This window comes from Lissotriton vulgaris, chromosome 6, assembly GCF_964263255.1.
Source record: "Lissotriton vulgaris chromosome 6, aLisVul1.2, whole genome shotgun sequence".
Taxonomy (NCBI): Eukaryota; Metazoa; Chordata; class Amphibia; order Caudata; family Salamandridae; genus Lissotriton; species Lissotriton vulgaris.
Window position 1 is genome coordinate 205,573,084 of NC_141694.1, and position 20,863 is coordinate 205,593,946.

At 41.1% G+C, this 20,863-nt stretch overlaps 1 protein-coding gene across 1 annotated transcript in view; it reads right to left on the reverse strand.

Moving 5' to 3' along the window:
• The window catches only part of LOC147707026 (uncharacterized), a 686,292-nt gene that overhangs the window by 477,113 nt on the left and 188,316 nt on the right, over positions 1–20,863 (reverse strand). Inside the window, exons 7-8 of the mRNA XM_086925617.1 lie at positions 14,402–14,544; positions 8,371–8,571 (exon numbers count right to left, since the gene is read on the reverse strand). Of these exons, the coding sequence (XP_086781743.1) occupies positions 8,371–8,571; positions 14,402–14,544 (344 nt within the window). The remainder of the gene's footprint in view (positions 1–8,370; positions 8,572–14,401; positions 14,545–20,863) is intronic.

Consider the following 20,863-nt stretch of genomic DNA (forward strand, 5'->3'; position numbering starts at 1 on the left):
TAACACTTACCTCAGCTGCAACTGCGACATGGTTGTGAACAAATTATCCACCTTGCCCTCAATTCTAAATGGTCTGATAAAGGATATCAAATGTGCAACAGCAGAAAACTCAACAAAAGACCATGGCATCTCTAATAGCATCTACAGCAAAACAACTGGTAACACGCATAAAGGCAATCTAGAAGCGGACATCAAGAAGACGGGAAGGCTCAGTGACGGAGGGCTTCCAAAACTCAATGCCAAACAACGTCGCCAACAGAAAAGGAAAGGGCGCAACCAAAAGCCCCAAGTAAACGTAATGAAATACTCCCCTATCTTCTTAGGTCCACAGAACAAACATAACACCAACTTCAGAGATGCAAGCTTAACAAATCAGTCACAACCGCTTCCAATCACTTCCAAACACTTCCTGGTAGAGGGAACAGCCCCAAAACAACCAATTGAAATCAAGGCATACACGGAAACCGGAGAAGAAAAAGGAAAAGGATCCCCACTAAGGGACAATAAAGAACAAAAAGAAGTAAAAAGAAAAGAAACCACAATCACTCTTCCAAAACAAAATCTGACAGAGGTCACAACCAACAGTCAACACACAGACAGGAATTGAGAGGAGAAACAAGGGACCTATCCAAAAAACCTGCATTCCTGCAGCAGGCACGCAGAGAGGCGTGCAACTCAGAGGCCTCAAGGCTGATCAAAAAAAAAGCAAAAATCACCAACACGAGCTCAAACACAGGGCCCAGAAGAAAAGCTTGCGGAACGACAGGCAGGCCAAATCAGGTCTCACCACTCAGAGAGACTAAAAGGCTTATCATACCAACCAAAGTCAGCCTCAGTTGGAAGCCACTGGAAAAGAGGGCACACAACGGGGGGCAAGAACTAAAGCAAAGATCCCTCATGTTTATAACATCCAAACTTACCACAAAGAACTTCATGGTAAAAGGACCAAGCAAAAAAACGAAATACAGCTCAAAAAAGCAACTAGCTTTACACTTCCAACTGAATCAATGGACACAGCAAACCTACAGCTACCGGCATCAAAAATGCCAAGAATTAGACAGCAAGAAATAGGGGTCTTAGGGGCATATTACCAACAACTAGCGATAATTTTTGTCTCTAACTTGTTTAGAGACAAAAATTATCGCCGCACATCGGCGATTGTTATCGCAGATAAACCTTGATATTAACAAGGTTTATCGCAAATGCGATAAAAAACGGCCGAAATGCATGAATATCGCTGAAAAGTCAGCGATATTCATGCATTATCGAGCAAATGCTCTTAGCCATGTTATCCACCTCCCATTGGATAACATGGCTAAGAACTGCTCAGGGCAGGTGTTAGCTTTTGGAGATATTCCCGCTTAGCGCGAATATCTCCAAAAGTTGGTAATAGGAGATAGCGATGTTAGCGACTGTTTTCAGTCTCTAACATCTTGGCACGCCCACTTTGCATCTCATTAGTGATAAATATCACTGACATGCAAAGTGGGGCCCAAGATGGTCGCTATCTCCTACTAGCTGTCGCTAACTGGTGTTAGCGACAGCTTGGTAATAGGGAGATAATTTTATCTCCGCTTTCTTGGCTTTTAAAGCCAAAAAAGCGGAGATAAACCCCCTTGATAATATGCCCCCTAGTCTTTCATCCTTTATATACCTCAAAGGGAAATCAGGATTCGTTAAATCGAGGAAACATTCTAAGACTAACGAAATCCATTCCAAACCTGGGCGGCATAAGTTCAAAGGATCTACTCTCCGTAGAGTTCATACCTACTGCTAATCCTCAAAGAACAGACGCAACAAAGACAACAAGGACCACAAGCAAAATTGCAGACAAAATCCTAGTTAAACCGGGGATATTCCAAAACTGGGGCATTGCCCCTTTTCAAAAACCAGCCTACCCATTTCCATTACTGAGCATTGTAAGCCCTGTAACAAAAAAACACCAAGCACATTCAAACAGCATACTTAGCGGCGGGCGGGGAAGATCACGAAAATGGAGCACCAGCAGCCGGTGGGACCGACCAGATGTATAGTCGAGGGCAGTCGCCTACTTAAACCAAGGTCTCACCAGGAAAGCACTATCTTGCACAATAACTATACGCACAGAGGAGGATTGACGCAACCCACAAGATAGAGCCTACAGCAGGGTAAAGGAACCTTCCCTTAGTCTATGCTCGTGGAACATTAATGGTTTAGCAACAAAAATAGAGGAACATGATTTTTTTAAGTATGCTACTACCTTCGATGTAATTATGTTGCAAGAAACCTGGCTTATGGACCCACAGCACATTGAGGGTTACACATGTTTCGCCACACCAGCAATAAGGACGGTAGGTATGGCCATTGCTCTGGAGGCTGACTACGTATGTTTCCACGATGAGCATAGCATCAGCAACCTTTGTGGACTCGATGTCAAGTGCAATACTAGCAGCCACAATTAGAATCGCCTTCGACAACGAAGAGGTTTGCATAATTAACTTGTATGTCCATCCTAAACATAAAGCGAAAGACTCGACCAAACTCATCAACCAATTGGCTGAGTATGCCGCAGAGATGGAAAACCTGATGTTCATCTTGACAGGGGACCTAAACCATTATCTCAGCGGCTCAGTAGAAGGGGAGGAGGTATCGGCTCTAACTAGAATCCACAACATTCCCACCCAATGTGTCCCATTGCAGGGAAAGAAGAAATGTCGCAACAGCGCTTCCTCAACGACCTAGAACATCTAAATTGTCGCGCACTAAGCGGAAGATTTCCAGAAGACTCTCCTCCAGTCGAATCGTTTTACTCTACGACAACAAGCTCTATATTGGATTACACCTTTGCAAGCCTTGCACTGTTCCCATATATCCTTGGGTTCAGAATGGGGGACAAATTGACAGTGACCATCGCCCCCAGGAAATTCAACTAACAACTACTGTACCTAGTTCAATCAGGCCAGACATATCCCTGAGGCCTATTCACACCTTAAACCTAAAAAGGATCAAATGCATGACAAACAACTCGAACTTGCAGGCTGAAGCTGCAATGCAACATTTTAATTCGCAAGCTTCCAGCACAAATGATCAAATCGCTTACTGGGGACATTTTACAACCATACTGCTAGAAAAGCTTGCAGATTCTCTCCCGACAAAAGACAACTTTTGGAAAAAATATGAAAAAACTACAATACAGAACGAGCAGAGAGTGCAGCTCAAGTGACTCAAAAGATAAATAAACTTGATTCTGCGTAAGCTGAGAAGATCCCCATGGAACATTAGTGCACGAGCATCCCTGAATCATCAAAGGGCAGCGCTAAAAAGATTGAAATGGAACATCAAGAGAGATTGCGAGAAGGAAACCTGGGCAAAACTCCTATACGACAGTGCCCGCTTCTGGAAAACTGTGAATGGGATCATGTGCCCATAATTTAAGGGCATAGGGTCTCTCATTTCAGAAGCAAATTGGATAAAATATCTTACCTGTCACTTTAATACCTATACAGAAAACGCAGGAGCTCAAACGGTCAACAGCTAGATTCCAGAGGGACAAGCTGAAGCAAGTGTACCTGAGATAAGGGAGCAGGAGTACCCAGCCACAGGAATCAAACAATCAACCGTAGCGAGCTGCCCGCTGTCACTCTTAATTAAAAAGCAGATCGCCAAAGGGAGGAAAGAAGAAGCCCCGGGACCGAATGACATGCCACCTGCCCCATTCAAAGCGAAGAGTGGAATATTGGACGGATATCCCACAACCTCTCTTTCTGGAAATTAGGCTGCTAAACAGAATACCAGAATCTTGGAGGGGCTCGACAATAGTCCTAATTCACAAAAAAGGGGACAAGGCAGAGCCCAACAACTACCGCCTAGTGGCTCTGATTGATAATGAAGCGAAATATTTTGCGGGCACCATATTAGAGGAGCTCACACTCTGGGCTGAGACGAACCAGATAATACTGCTGAATCAGACCGGTTTCTGCAAAATGACTAGCACATCTACAAATATCCTTGCAATCTCTCTAATATTTGATGCAGCAACAGCTTCCAAGTTACCTCTACACCTGTGTTACATTGACTTCATTGCTGCCTTTGACAATGTCGAGAGAGGTTGACTGAGGGGAAACTGGCGTGGTGGGGCATTCCACAGACTACCTTAAACATGCTGATGCTTCTACACACGGACACTTGGGTGCAGGTGAAACTAGGCGGTGGCACCCACCTCTCCTCAAAAGTACCAACAACAAAAGGACTGAAACTGGGTTGTGTGCTTGCACCAACCCTGTTTAATTTATTCATAGCTGACCTTCCAAAGGTGCTTGACGCCTGTAAATCCCACTCTCCAAGGATGGGAGGGAGAACTTTAACCATCTCTTGTACGCAGATGACGTAGTTCTGCTCAGTCACACTCACGTAGGTCTTCAACACCTATTAATGGAAATGCAGAAATATGCAACAGAAAACAACTTAAGAAATAAACCTGAGCAAGACAAGGACAATGTCAATAAATAATTAAAAGAACACACAGAAGAACTGGTTCCTTGGCAGCACTAAAATTGACCCAGCTTGTGAGTATAAGTACCTAGGAGTCATATTAGACAAGGAAGGGTCGTTTGGGCGCCAGAATGAGGAAATAAGTAGGAAAGATCTGTTGACTGCCCTGACAATCAACATTCTTGCAAACCAATTGATGGGACCAACTCTGACCCCGCTATTGAAGGTAGTTCAGGACAAACTTCTCCCCTCGATACCTTATGGCAGCGAGGCGAGGCAGGGAAGTGACGCTAAGGAGCTTGATAGTACGTGGGTTAAAGCTTACAGAACTATGTTCTGCCTTCTGCTCTATACATCACTTGCTCAAATAAGCTTGGAGTTTGGCCTTCAACAACAAGTCTTAGCCAGGTATGGTGCATACATCATCTGTTGGCATAAGATAAGAAGTGCCACAACAAACATGAGAAACTCTCTGTTGTGGCACGCTATACAACACAGGGAGTTCTCTCAGGCCAGAAACCACCTTCAGTTAGCCTTGGAATCTACCAAGCTCTCTGGACTTTTGGATGAGCAACTTGGCTACCTCAACTTAAAAAAAATTAGTCTAGAAAAACATAAACGAATCTCCTTATTGGAGGACAAGGCTAGCTTTTGAAAAGATCTCATGGCTGGATGACCCACAAATCCTAAAAATAACTTGCCCCACAACTATACGTTAATCAGGGCTATCCTAGGGCCATACAAATGAACTTCCTAAGGTACAGACTGGGGATACTACCATGCACCCAGCATCTACCACCATGGCTGAGGATAAAAGGACAAAATACTTGCAGGCTGTGCAACATCAATAATGGCGATATTCTTCATTTAATTTGCCTATGCGAAGAACTGCACCAAGCGCGGCAACAGTTCCTAAAAGAACCTCTTAAACAGAAAGGTATCTGCACTAGAAGGTAAGCAGTGCTGGCCTGCTTAAACCCAGTAAATATTCAACTAAACTGCAGATTGGTAAAATTCCTGACGATAGCTGAACAAATGATGCCAAAAACACCAAGAAATGCTCCACAAAGCCCACCGCCGCAAAGCTGACTAGCAGACGGGTAAAAGGACTTAGCCGAACATCATCAAGGATGCCCACCAGCAGTAGAGGGACAAATCTTGCAATAAGCAGAGACAATTTGATCTGACAAATGGGCAACAGGGCTGCAATAAAGATAACCTGAGACAAGCACATCATAGCATCCAGCGACCCATGGACTTTACTTAAATAGCACAACCTAACTGTGATTTTAAACTGCAATTAATTTTCCATCTTTGACTTTTAATTGGTTTTAATAAAGATGTTTTAAGAATTTTGTAGTGTTATTGCAATGGTTTTATTAAACTATGCAAAAATAAAATAAACTTAAACTGGTGGCAGGGTGCGTGACATACCTCTTCAGTGCAGAAAAAAGTAGTGCCAGTGCAGCATAGTAGATCTAGAAAAAACCATAGGACCGAGGGATGTAAGAACAGAGTATGGTTAAAAGTGCTGGGAAGAGAAAGATCGTTAGTGTGTTGATGAAATGGTACCTTTAATTTTAAGTAAAATGGAGTCACTAGAATTAAAACTAAACAACAGATTGCAAGGTTGCCAGTAGGTGACACCTTAAAATAATTGTATGAGAATAGTCTACAGAGTACCAGAGAGTAGGAGAAGGCCCTCAGGAGTGCATGCTCCTTTTCTGCAGTGCAACAATGGAGTAGCGGCCATATGCTAAGAAGTGTATTTTGCAGTCTAGGTTGTTGATCTGTGTCGATTCTGTGGAGTGCAGATTAAGTATTTATCAGCAGCATTGAATAAAGAGAATTTCTGAAATCAAGAAGTAGTACCACAGTGTATCTTTTGAGCGGCCCTCTTGTTAGGATCATGTACTAGTAGTTCCAATATATTACAAAATATCATCAATAGTGAGGGACCAACATAATTACATGATTTTTCTTAAATATTAATCGAAATCTCACAACAGAAAGTTCACACTCGAAGACTAAGAAAAAATTCCTCAGAAACTGTTAAAGAGGAATGCCTAAAATGTATTTATGGTGTTGCTTATGTACGCCATGATGGCAAAAAAACTAGAGGTGGGACGAGCCTCTTGAAATCAATGACAATGTTTGAAGACATATTGGAGAGGATGTGGTGGTGAGAACGAAGGTCTGTGAACTGGTTTTTCTCAGGTATTTAAGTTTTCTGATAGATTGACAATTCAAGCAACGATATTCTAAAATAAACCTATAAAGTCATTGGCTACTCCAAGACTACTCTGGTACTGCTTTTTACCGACTTTTATGAAGAATCGATAGCATGGTATTTCAGGCAACTAAAGCTGTTTGTAGTATGACCTAAAAACTGTAGAAACAGAGGGGCATAATATCAAGGGGGTTTATCTCCACTTTTTTGGCTTTAAAAGCCAAGAAAGCGGAGATAAAATTATCTCCCTATTACCTAGCTGTCGCTAACACCAGTTAGCGACAGCTAGTAGGAGATAGCGACCATCTTGGGCCCCGCTTTGCATGTCAGTGATATTTATCACTAATGACATGCAAAGTGGGCGTGCCAAGATGTTAGCGACTGGAAACAGTCGCTAACATCGCTATCTCCTATTACCAACTTTTGGAGATATTCGCGCTAAGCGCGAATATCTCCAAAAGCTAACACCTGCCCCTGAGCAGTTCTTAGCCATGTTATCCAATGGTAGGTGGATAACATGGCTAAGAGCATTAGCTAGGTAATGCATGAATATTGCTGACTTTTCAGCGATATTCATGCATTTTGGCCGATTTTTATTGCTTAGGAGATAAACCTTGATAATAGCAAGATTCCTAAGCGATACAAATCGCCGCAGCTCGGCCATAAAAATATTCCCGCTAAACCAACATAGCGATAATTATCGCTAGTTGTTGGTAATATGCCCCAGAGTTTGATAAAACACTTTCAAACCGGTAACCCAAGTAATTATTCAAAATGAAAGCATAAAGTTAAATTCCGAACATGCTTTATTTTTTTTAATGTTTTTATTGTTTTTTAACATATATATATATATATATATATATATATATATATATATATATATATATATATATATATATATATATATATATATATATATATATATATATATATATATATATTACCCCCCTCCTCCCCCGGACAGGTAAGCATTCTACACATTAGCATCATGTGTTTTACATTATTCTTGTCATACATACATAATCATCATAGACATTTAAAAAAAAAAATATTCCCAATATCACGGAAAAACAACAAAATCTATAACATACATAGATAACAACATTAATAATTATCAGTTTTGTTTTATACATCTCATCATTGTGTAAGAAAAATCCAGGTTTTCATACCCCTTAGGATCGCGATCTGCCTTTCGCCTTATATAAAGCTATCTCGGTATTATACATAACAGCATTGGTAATGGTGATTAGTTTTGTTCATCTCGCCATTGTATAAGAGGGATCCAGATTTTCTTACCTCTTTTACGTCACAATCTGCCTTTCTGCTTGTATATAGCTATCTCAATATTATGCACAGCTAGAAGTCTGGCTAGCCACTGTTGAAAAGAGCGTGGTAGCATGTCAAGCCAAGCAGAGGCTAGGCATAGCCGCAAGACTGCCATAGCTACAAATATAAATTCATGGCCACTCTCGAGGTTGTCAGGGTCTTCCGCCCCAAGTACCATTACTTTATGTGACAGGGTGACATGCTTTAAATGTGTAATCTTTAATTAGCAATTGAACTGAAAGATAACTTTTATCATTTGTTTGTAACAAAGATTTATTGCCAACATCCATAAAAGAGCCCTTTCAAAACAAAGAGGTGGTCAGGTCATAATGAAAATGGTGTACCTGCATGTGAAGTAGTGATGTTTGGAATTACCAGAACTGATTGTGACATGCCATCTTTGATTGTGTTGGTAGCGCTTATCTTGACAGGAGCTCCATTCTGAGTCCAACTGACAGAGGTGGAGTTGGATTTGGTGCTGCATGTTAGCGTCAAGTTATCTCCTAGAAAAGCTATGTTTGGCGATGTTGTAAAATAAGTTTGATCTATAAATTAAGGAAAAAACATATCATGTCAGAAAAAAGGTATGCCTCATCAAGGAAATGGAGACAGTATTGGACAACATAATGGACAAAGCAGAGAGTAACATGGATATCTACTAATTATAAATTTCATTTTATGATTTGCATTGACCACATTTATTTTTCTCCACAGGCAGAGTACCTTTTCCTGTAAGGAAGTTCCTTCTCCGGTATCCTCATGAAATATTAGTTTGTGCTTACCTTCTCCGTAATGTACATAATGTAAATAAAGTGGGTGTGACAATCTTTAGGAGCGTTTGTGAGTATCCAAGACTCTATGGCCAGATGCATCAAAGGGTTTTGCCCATTCTGTGTCTATGGGAAAATGTGTTGATGCATATGGCCCTATGACTTTAAAAGTGTTTACCATCTTTTAAAAGGCCACCCATTACTGCTCTGCTGGGAACATCTATGTACTGTGAAAATCCACTGTATGAAGTTGGGGCATGTTAATGCCTGCAGCTCTTGGTTTTGTGAATTATGAACTTGCTATTTACACCTGCGGATGACTGTTTCAAACAGAAAGTTGGTCCGCAAAAATGTTCATGAATCAAGCTCATCATTAGCAGCAAAATTCAAATATCACTTTATTCTCTTGATCTTAATATAAGGGCAAAGGCTTGGAAAATAGATCAAGGGAGAGATGTATTTATTTATGCAGTATGTCCCACAGGCATTGGAGAAATTTACAACATAACAATCAAACAAGAGCACCAATGTGGATAAATAGGAGAGAAGTAGAAAAAATAAAACCAAACATTTACAAATATAGCATATCAAACATCTGGTATTACCACTTAGAAATGTAATAAACAAAAATGACGACAACTAAAGATAATTGAAATAAAGATAGAAGAAACAAGACACATTTTTAATAATAGTAAGTGGTATACTTGTGCAAATAATGGGAAAGTGAAGCTTAATGGACATCAAGTCAAGAAGATATTGTAATAAGCATTTTTGGAGTTGGTGAGTATACCAGAGCAGAGAAATGGAGATCAGATGACCATTGGTTAGTATAAGGGAGGGCAAGAACAAATTTTCAAGAGAGAAGGAGAAAAATAAGTGGGTCAGAAAGGATACAGCCAAAAGTTAAGAAGAAAGTGAAGATCAATGCGCAATTAGTGTGCCCAATTGGGAAAGGTCTTTCAAACAGAAAACACTTTCCTGGAAATATTAGAATTAGTGCTGCAGAAAACAGAAGGGATTGAGCTCCACATGTTGGTTGCCCAGCCACAAAAGGTCTGGCCAAGATGCACTCTCTTTATTGTTTCAGGGCTTCCTGTAAAAGTGGTTCTGCACTATGCAGAGAGAATTAGTCTCCAGAAATGTTTAATTCCCAACAACTAGATGGGGCTTCTCATGTTTAAGGCTTTATCAATATTATACCATGTTTCATTAAATTACTCTAACTACAATAGGATGACAATGAAACATTTATAGAACACGGGTGAGATGGTCATAAATGTTGGCTTCGGTAACAAAAGAAGCATCCACATGTAGAAAAGGCTTTTGGTGGAACGAGAAGTACAGTTGACAGACTGAATAAAAAGGAACTGCAGCAGTCATGTCTCGAGAGAACATACTAGCGAACTGTTAGCTTAATATACAACTCAGGGATGAATTGTCTGATCCCCAGAATTATTTTAAGTGGAAACCAGCATTCATAGCACTCTGAGATTGTCTCTTGGCTAGTGGGATACCTTAACATTCATAGGTATCAGCATTCACCAAGTTGCATTCAACAATAATAAAGGACCTCACCAAGCATACTGTGGGAATTTGGAATACTTAGAAAACACTACGATAAGAGTCCTGCAAAACTGAATGATTAGAAGGACATGAGAGAAAAGTGTGATGTGAGATAAAACGGTGTGTCATCATTATCATCAGCATATTGGTGATACAAAATGTCTTATCCGGTGAATAACACTAAGTGGTTCAAGGTAAAGATTAATGTGACTAGAAGCCCGATCAGTACATTTGTGGAGCTTCCTGTCGTAGGTTAATCAGACTATAAAATGAGTTGGTAATTTTAGTTTTCTGAGATCTGTTAGGACGATAAATGGAAAAACAGTTATGAAATGGCCCGCCAATGCCATTTGTTTGTTCAGAATATGTATACTGTAATGAGCTCCACAGCAGACCAGGTTGCAGGCCTGTAATGGAATTTGTGATGCTTTAATGGGCGAATTGTTGGATTTAAACTCTTGTTCCTTTATTTATGTTAATTTGAGACCTAACAATATCCCACCTCCTGAAGAAACCTCCCAGCTTCTCCCCAAATCCGGGATTAGCCAGGGTTTGAGCAACAATTTCTTATGGAAGGTTGCAACTAGATCGGAGCATGAACAGAAGAATATGATTCCCATGATTCCAACTCTGGGGAGACATTTCAGAGGGATGACTTAGTAAAATGTCCACTACTACCAGAGAGTTTTGTAACTGTCATAGTGAGGGGCTTCGGCAACCTAAGTCCACTAAGATCATTGTCCCATGGTTGACAGAGTGGGAAGATGAGGATGCAGTAAATCAGCAGGTTTCATGTACAGTGTATTAGCCAGAGCACAAATCACGTTTTCTGCACATTTGCCTGCACATGCCAGCAGGGATGTCTCTCTACCAGTTCCTTAATCTTTCTCTGTTCTGGAACAGCCACTAGACAGTCATGGCACCACCTTCAATCTTGTGTCTTTGGAAATCCGTATATTGTTCTCCAATAGCAGTTCCCCTTTTGATTGCCAGTTTTGAGGATCTTTAGACAGCCACTGTCTCTCATTGATGGTTTTCTGAGCCCTAAGATCATCCTCAAATAACCAAGTGAAAGGATAATTTGCTGAAATAATGAAAAGAATAATTCCCACTGGTGTTGGTTCTTCAATATCTTTCCCTTGTCTAGATAAAGCGTCCGCTAAAGAATCAGTTTTCCCATCTCTGTTACTGGGCCAATAGGTGATCAAGGCATGCAAACAAAAAAATAATAATTTCCACAGGAAACTCTATCACTGGTGCATTTCTCAGAGATCAGATACTGTGCATTATTAAGCTTGTTCCAAACTGCGACCTGACGCTTTGCCACTTTCAGACAACTTTGCCACATGGAGGATACTTCCTTGGTTGGCAGCTTTTTTCATCATAACAAGTATAATTGCTTTCTTCATTATACGGCATTTGAGAATAGAAAACATCAGGATTTATGATCTCTGTGAAGGGATCACACTGTGACAGTGCTTCTCTGATCGCAAACGAAGAGACATCCGTTTCTACTATGAAAGGCAAACTCACATTAGGATGATGCAAATAGGTGCAAAAGTAAATTCCCTGGAAAGTATGATCCTGCATCTTGGCCCTATAGAAAGGTTTAGGCTCAAGATGAGCTATTTGATGTAATTCATTTCTGAGGAAACTTCTCTCATGAGATGTGGATAGTAGTTGGTATACGCCACTCACAGAAGACTACCTTCATGTAATATTGGTCCATGCTGGTCCCACAAATAAGGATCCCCGAAAAGGTTCTCAGAATGTTTTGTATATGATGGTACAAAAGCCTTGATAAAACCTCTCACAAAAGGGCCTAATGATCTTAAAGGTTCTCGGAAAAGAATGCAGTATCAAACAATTTCCACTAAGAAAGCATCCAGCAAATCTCCGAATATATCATTAACAAAATGTTGGAAGGCTGTGGGGGTACTGCAAAGACATAAGCACATCACAAGGTAGTGGTCATATTGTAGTTTCAAAGAGGACGTTAATTCATCACACTGATATTTGTGGACCAAGTTATACACTCTTCTCAATAAAAGTTTGGAAAAGATATTTACTGCTTTTATCTGGTCAAGCAATACCAAAGTAAGATGCAGCTGATAATAGCTCTGAATGGGAATTATGTTAAGCTCTTGATAAACAATACACGGTCTGTACTCGACGTTGGCTTTTGGTATGAAAAAGATGGGTGTCCACCCTGAGGAAGTAGAATGGCAGATGAATCCTTTCCTGAGATCTTCTTTGAGGTATCCCTTTAATAAATCTTTTTTTGGGGCTGTCAATAGATAAATTCGTACATTAGGGATTTTAGCACCACTCCCCAAATTAATTACATACTTGAATTGTATATGGGGAAAAGTGGCTTCTCCTTTTTTGCAGGAGACATCCATGAAATCTCCAAAGATGTGCTTGAAAGGGGGAATTTCCAAATTGATTTCCGGTCACTGCTCTTCCTTGACGGCATGTTTCAGAGTAAAGCAGGTTCACTACAGAACCTCTTTTAAACTGTGCAATGTGAAACAGTGTTTTTTGCATTGAGGAGAACATAATAGAAAGTTATTGTCACTTGATCAAGGGGTTGTGTCTCCTAAACTAGGCAGACAGATGAAAACAGGGACTGTAGCTAAGTTGATAGGATCAGGCAGAATAGTTACTCCTAGTCCATTTTCATAGGGACCATATACATGGAAAGAGTTTCTCTCTTCACCTTTCCTGAAGTAGGACGCAGCCCATCAAAGACTTTGTTCTCTACATGACAGTTTTTTCTTGGTTGGAAGGCTCGATTCCTTCGAAAGGCAATGTACGTAAAGCAGCCTGAGGTTCCAGAATTAACACAATTCAAAGACAAGAAAGTGAGTGGTATTTGGAGGTGGGAATGAGACTTCATGTTGACAGCCAGGTGGATCACCTGAATTCTTGCTTGCCCTAAGTCTGTCAACTACGAAGAAACTCATCTTTTTCTAGTCACGCAAGGTCATTGATGGATAACATGCATTGCTCTTTCATAATACATGGAGAGTTCTTTGTTTCTCCTCCAGAGTGTTGTGTAAAATATCAATCCTAACTGAACCCAATAACACAGGTTTTAGAGTTCTCTGCTGGTGCATGATTCCACATATCTCAAGGATACCCTCTTTTCTCAGTTTTATTCAAAATGTGTTGAGTATTAATCTCAATAGATAAATCCATTAAAGTCATTGCTGCAGTAGGCTGATTTACATAAGAGATGCCTTTCAGATTGGTTTTAATGATTGGTATTACCTTTTACATGAAAGGTTCAGGTAGACGAATCAATAAATACAAACTCAAACTTTGTGTGCTCATCTCTTGATGCATGGTAGAAAGCTGCTGTGGCAGCTTCATTCGTTCAGGTAGCCTCTACTTTCTAGTTCTGGAATAAGCTAATATGCGAGACTAGTTCCTCATTACCTTGTCGGAGTATAAGGCGCCCTGCGTGTACTGTTGCTTGAACAAAATAGCCTTAACCCATTTACCGCAGCGAATATTTAGCCGTAGGTTCGGGCGTTCCATGGAGTGGGCGGGGCTGCGTCGGCCGTTGGCATGTGATGGCCAACGGCCGACGGGAGCACAGAAGGGGTTAAAATGAGCAAAGGTCTGGTCATAATTTACTAGCCAGGAGCTTTGGTTCAAAATAAGGAGTGGTTCCCAAGTCATGGCTTCCTTCATTTGGTAAACTCTGAGGCTGTGATATATAATGTAACTGACATTGTGCAAGAAATTACTCCAACTGTGGGTGCTCTCCAGAATATTTGTCAGTTTGTACTAAAGCCATATGCCCCACAGGAGCAGGTGAAACCGAGGGCACCGCATTGTGTTGATGTATGGGAGGAAAGAAAACAGAAAAAGTTGAATTGCCTCTACGATGGTGCATCAATTATAAAATGTGCGAAACTGTTTATGAAACTGATCAGCGTTGGTCTTGTGGAACATTTACGTTTTTTGCCTTTTACTTCACATTATACTTATGGTACTAAAGTCCTTTAGTGATAATGTCATCAGTTTCACTCACCATATATGAAGCGGACAAATGGTGAAGGTGGAAATGTGAATTCTCCACGTAGATTGTTTACTATGTTCGTGTTTGCAGCATCGAGGCTTGACTGGTTTAGCGGATCAGCGAAGATAACGTAATCGACATTGACACTTCCTTCACTTAAAAACAATAACAAATACATTGTTAATCACCCAGAAATATCTAGTATATTTTTTAAATGCGATGAAGGATCTTAAGAAAGAGACATTGCACTTTAGATGCAAAAATTTTCAAACTGGAAAAGTTGCAATACAAAATTTTCTATATACAGACAACACTAATCATATTTTTTTTATTTGTTCTGTAAATCCCGAAGGGACAGTAACCTTCACTACCAGTAATTATGCTTAAATTATGCTTGGCTTAAAAAAAATTAAAACTTATCTATGGACCATGTGAAACAAAGGGTCCACATGCAATGTGTCATACTCTTAAAGAAATAAGTACAATTTACACCCAGAGGTTGAATACACTTTGTAAATCATTAGGTTTATTTTCTCTTCAGGGAAATTATTTTTTCCTGCATGTGGAAACTTTATTATCCCAACTAATGTTGAGTGCTGTATTCCCTTGACCTTCACATCCTTTGACCAGAATAATTTCCCACATTTTCCAGGATGAGGTTTTGGAAAATGTTTGGAATATATAGCAAGCATTTGCATAGCAATAGGTCTCGCATTCGGAACAGCTAGATCTACTGGCGTTGTAAATGACAATGTCTTTTTGCCCATGTGTTTGGGTGTTTGTGGTGTAGTGGATGTGTGTGGTGTTGAGTGGAACTATGTGGGGTGTATTGGAATTTTTAGCTGTGGAATTGTGTTGGGTGGAACTGTGTTGATTGGAGTGAATATTTGTAGTGGAATTATGTATCATGGTGAAAGAAAGAAGGAAGGGGAGAGCAGGCGACAGATACATAAAGAGGGAGAACCTTTGGATACAGAACAAACCATAAGAAGAGGAAGAGAGCGTGGGTTTGAGGGACGGAAACCGTGAAAGGCATGGGAAAGACACTGTGTTTAGTATGTGTGAGCAGACAGTATAGAGAGGAGATAGAGAGTGTGAGGAAGGGATGAGGGGGGTAGTGGGATTGTGACATGAGAGGGTTTAGTGGCAGTGTGAGGGAGAGATGATGTGGCAGTGGGTGTGTGTGGGAGATCTTACAGGGTTGTTGGAAGTACAAGGGAGAGATCGGAATTGTTTGTTGTGCAATTGTGTGGCGCATAATTGTGTGGTGTGGTGTGAAGTTGTCTAGTGGAAATATTTGGTATGCCAGTGACATACCTTTGAATGTTGTACCCTAGAATGACTACTTATCCTCAAGATGGCGACCATGTGTTTTTCACTGCTACTTATTTCGCACTTTCACTTATAACCCAATTCCCTCATTGATCAATGATGAACTTTATAGGGTAAAGCTTCACTCACTTCTTGAAAGCATTTCCACTTACTTTTGAGTGCTGTCCAAAGGGCTGGGCCCTGTGCCATGACCAGACTAATGTGCCTATTATATAAGCATGGAGCTCTTAATTTGATTGTGTTTGTGTGAGCGTTGGACTTTCAATCAACCTAGGCATCTCCTACTACAAACTCTTGAAGGCATACGCTCCTCCTCGTTACATTTTTTATAATTCCAACTCTTTGTTGTCCTTTGGCATTCACCTCCTCACTCATCCAACCACCCCATTCTACAAGCAGATGTTCACATGCAGTGGTGTATATACAGTGTAATATGGTTTCTAATAAAGATATTCCAAAAACCACAAAAAGAGGGCTAAAACTGCAAAAAACTAAAAAATAACTATGGGCCAAATGTACAATGAAAGTGACTCAGTGAGTGCAGCATGCCAATTGGCTGCGCTGCAGTGAGTCACCTTCAAGGCACACAGATGCAACATATTTACAACAATACGTTGCATCCCTGTGCTTTCACCAGCGCTGGCTCATTATTGGTTGCTATGCGCCGACTCAGGCAACCTTGCACCATGGTGCAAGGATGCCTCCATCACGGGGATGATTGTTCATGTGCAGGAAAGTGTCCCTTCCTGCACATAAACAATCTAAAATGCATAAGCAAACATAGAACTTGCAAAACATATTTTGTTTACATGATTGTTTTAGTGCAGGAAGGAACGCTCTCCGGCATATAAACAATCACCAGAGGTGATTTCCTAGTTCTATGTGTACTGCTTAATGCAGCACTTATGGAAAGAGGAAAAAACTCAAGGAGAAATTAATACATTTATCCTTTCTGCGCCTCCCCACACCTCCCCTGGGAAGGCGGAGCATTCAGATGCATTTCCAGGTTAAGATTCCTCGTAAATCTGTAAATGTGTCAGGTTCAATGGGTGTTGATGGTAACACCCAGAGCAACACCCAAAAAAACTCACCGTTCACGCAAAGAGCTGCACATAAAAGGGCCGTATTTTCTAGGACAGGAAAAGCCACGCACCAAAATGCCCTTCTGGTGCGTCACAAAAAGTGACGCACCGGCGGCACGGGGGGCTTTTAAATAAGTACCTTATGTAAAAAAATCAAGATGTCTTTTGGGGGTAACCTTTACGTTGGAATATATATATATATATATATATATATATATATATATATATATATATATATATATATATATATGTGTATATATATATATATATATATATTTGAAACCAATTCACACGTTCAATCAAGTGAGGCGCTGACACCGCTCCCTGCCTTGCTCACTATATATATATATATATATATACATACATATATATATATATACATACATATATATATATATATATACATACATATATATATATATACACATATATATATATATATATATATATATATATATATATATATATATATATATCAGGAATAACAAACACACATTGATAACAGTGCAGCATAAGAGAAACCAATGTAAAGAATTGTATAAACAAAATGAAAAAATAAAGGTGCAAAAGCCAGTTTCTTTCACTTTCAAATATATTTAGCAGCAAACACATTATGAAACCACTGCAAAGGTATTTGAGCTAGTCAGGCTACTGCTTGAAGGAAGTGCCCCACCTAGGGTCACCCAGGTCACTCGCGACCACCTCTCAGCCTTCCACAAAATTAGGAGTCGGTCAGGCAGTAGAGAAGACAAACTAAAGTTATTTATTAGTATGCGCTCGAGCGGAGTCCGTTCTGACCAGCCTCTTTAAATAGCTGCCGAGGTACTCACTCTCACCAACATAACATCAGATATCATACATTTCCAACAACCAACAGGACTCGCCCAGACTGGAAATTTCCAATTTGAGCAGGTCAACAAAGAAGGCACAGAAGGATGAGCTACACTCCTGGTACCAGGCACATGCTATCCCAGCTTTAAAGTTATTCTGCCCGGGCCCCAACTCTATGAGAGTGGGAACAGGTCTACCCCAGGGAAAGGCATTCAGTTAAAGAACTGGCTATTCATTAGTGCAGCGAAACACAACCTCGAGTAATAAAGAGAAACAAATAAGGCTGATTTCTTCCAAGGCAGACAGTATGAGACAGAATCTTCTTTTCGATCATGACACAAAATTGCGGTTGAGTACAAAATGGTGCAGCTAACTTAACTCGCAAAATGCTAGAAGGAGTCTGCTAGTTGCATTTTCTCAATCCAACAGACCCTCCTTTTGGCATTTCCTAAAAACTTTGTTTAATGCTACAGGCAAAATAAAAGGACTAATAGTAGATGCCGGGACACACATTAATAATATTAAAAAATGCCCTCATCAATGGCCATGCGGTCGTGGACAGCCTGCATCATAATGCCCAAGGACTTAGCATCATGTATCGGGGCCTTCGGAGTAGGTGTTAACTTTTTAACACAGTAAGTACAGCAAGCAGGAAGGCAATGCAGGCGTAGACAACATGTGAAAATGACACCAGCAATTGCTATCAGAAAGATAAGGATCTTCCACCCCAAGTTGCTACTAAGCCCCAGAACCAACCAGAAAGTGTCCAAGTACCAATCGCTTGGTGGATATCAGATGCGAGCCTATGCAACTTCTGTATTGCAGCGTATACATTGGGAGCATGGTCCAGTATGTACACACAGCAACTACTGCCAATGACGCGGCGAGCACCACCCCGATCTGCTAGGTGACGTTTAACACCATCCTGTTCTGTAACGCAACAAGGCTTGTAGCCTGAAATCAGCTGTAATGTTGGTCAAGATCCCAGCTGTGGTGTTAATGACCACATCCACCACCCTAGTGAGCCTACTGGCTATTGGAGATGGGGACCCATCCGTGAACTGCTACAAAGTAGTGTATGTCTGACCTGTGACTTCTATGTCAATAACTCTTCTAATATGAGACAGATGGACACTACTACGCCGCAATCAATGAACCCTATTGTAGTTGGATGGTGCTATATACACTGGGGGAAGGAGGAATGAGACATAATATATTCCAGACCATCCCAGAAGAAGCCAAACATATGCCTGGGACTCACAAACAAAATAAACATTGTGAGGGGGTAGCGGAGGTGGACTACTTTTTGTGTTCAGTACATAGGTGTAATTGCAATTACTCTCGCCCACTTTAACTTGTCCAAATCCTTGAACACAAAACCCGCTGTTGTGATTACCACCGGGATTACCTCATCGTGAGTAATACTGGGTATATGTAAGGACTTATTCAGTGACATTAAACCCCTGGAAATCCATCATTTCATTTTGAAGCCATGTGACATTTTGTCCTTTCCCATATATATTCATACAAGCTATCGGGGACTATGTATCAGGGGTCCCTTGTTCTCCTGGGGTAAACCCTTGGTGGAAACGTATATACTCCAAGACAGTATCCTAATCGGCTAATGTAAAATTCATAGTATCTAAATGGCAATGAGTATATCCCATAGTAAACCATTAGAACCATACCACTCAACTCCCGAGGCAGGAAAAAGGCATGGACAACAATACATTGTTTTTGTGGGTCACAGAAGGGAGCAGTATACTGATCCAACAATTCATGACATTGGACGTGCCATGCGACTGGTGGAGCATCTGCAAGAAAACAATATCTACATATGTTTTCTGTGTTCACCTTTGTTAGGAGCTAGAGAGACAAACATGTGCTCCGGGGGAACAGGTGTTGTACCAATCAAAGAGTGCACAGGGTGTTTTTCCTCCAGAAATCACATTTCTCCAAGTATTGCTATTAAGGTGATCAGAACAATTACTATAAAAAACTATCCTCCTCCTTTTGGACCAGGTGGGCCAACCAACCCTGTCCCTCTCTGAATGAGGTGCTGCAAAAGGCTTTTCCTCCTCAACAATTGGGAGATCAAAAGGATACATTGTTGTTAGAGGGAAAAAATGCAATGCAATGGGGCAGGTGGCAAAGAAACGAGAGAATGGGCAAACGTTCCCACGTCCGTCAGTGCCTCGCTTGCAGACTCCTATTGTTCTTCTACAGTGGTTCTGTTGAGCACTTTTGGTGGAGCTGCAGCCCTTTCGGAAGAAATCCCACGTCGTTCAGTGTAGTGCACACCCCCTTTTCCAGGGAAGCATTTTGAATTTACCCTGTCCAATGTCTGAACAATGCACCAATCTCCGTTTCCATAAACTACTGTTGGTACCACAGGCAAGGTGCCCCCTATTCTTTTTCCTCCCAGTCCAACCCTATTAGTCTGACTTCTACTTTGTTGCACTGTTCCTCCGTCGGTGATGCAAATTGTACCTAGCTGCTCCAGGCACCGAGGGGTCAGCAAATAGGAACTCTAACTCAGAGGGGCCAATGGACTGGGGCTCAAGCACCTGTGGGTCAATAAATGGGGGCTTCTGGATGGCCCTGATCTCAGAGGGCACTGCCTCATTCAACTCTGCATCGTTATCTTCCTCTGTTTGCACCCATTGCAGCCAGGCATCCGAGAAAGGAACAGAACGGGGTACTAGCTCTGTGTCGGAGTCGCCGACTCCTTAAAGCACCCACTGGTCATACGGCAGGGGCACCCCCCTGCAATGCTCGGAATGGATCCAGTTCTTCCGGCCGGCCACCTTCACGGCACTTCGGGTCGCAAGGAGCACATGGGCAAGTCCCTTCCAGCGGGGCTCCAAACTTCCTTTCCTCTGGAAGTGCCTTGTTAGAACATAATCCCCAGATCAAAGATCGTGTCCTAGACCCATTGGCGTTGGCAGTAAGGCATCATGAATCTGTCTGTGAATAGAACGCAAACGTTTGGTCAACTCATACAAGTAATCCACTACCAAAGGTGTTCAATTTCAGAGAATCTGCGTGGATGCAGGATGCTCCAGACATTCGCCGGGCGTCTGAACACGACCTCACACGGTGACAATCCTTTTCTAGAGTGAGCCTTTGCTCTTGTAGACAAAAGGGCTTATGTTAAAGCATCTTGCCACTTCAATCCTGTTCTCTCCTGAATCCTTGTTAATTTCAGTTTGAGAGTACCGTTGTACTT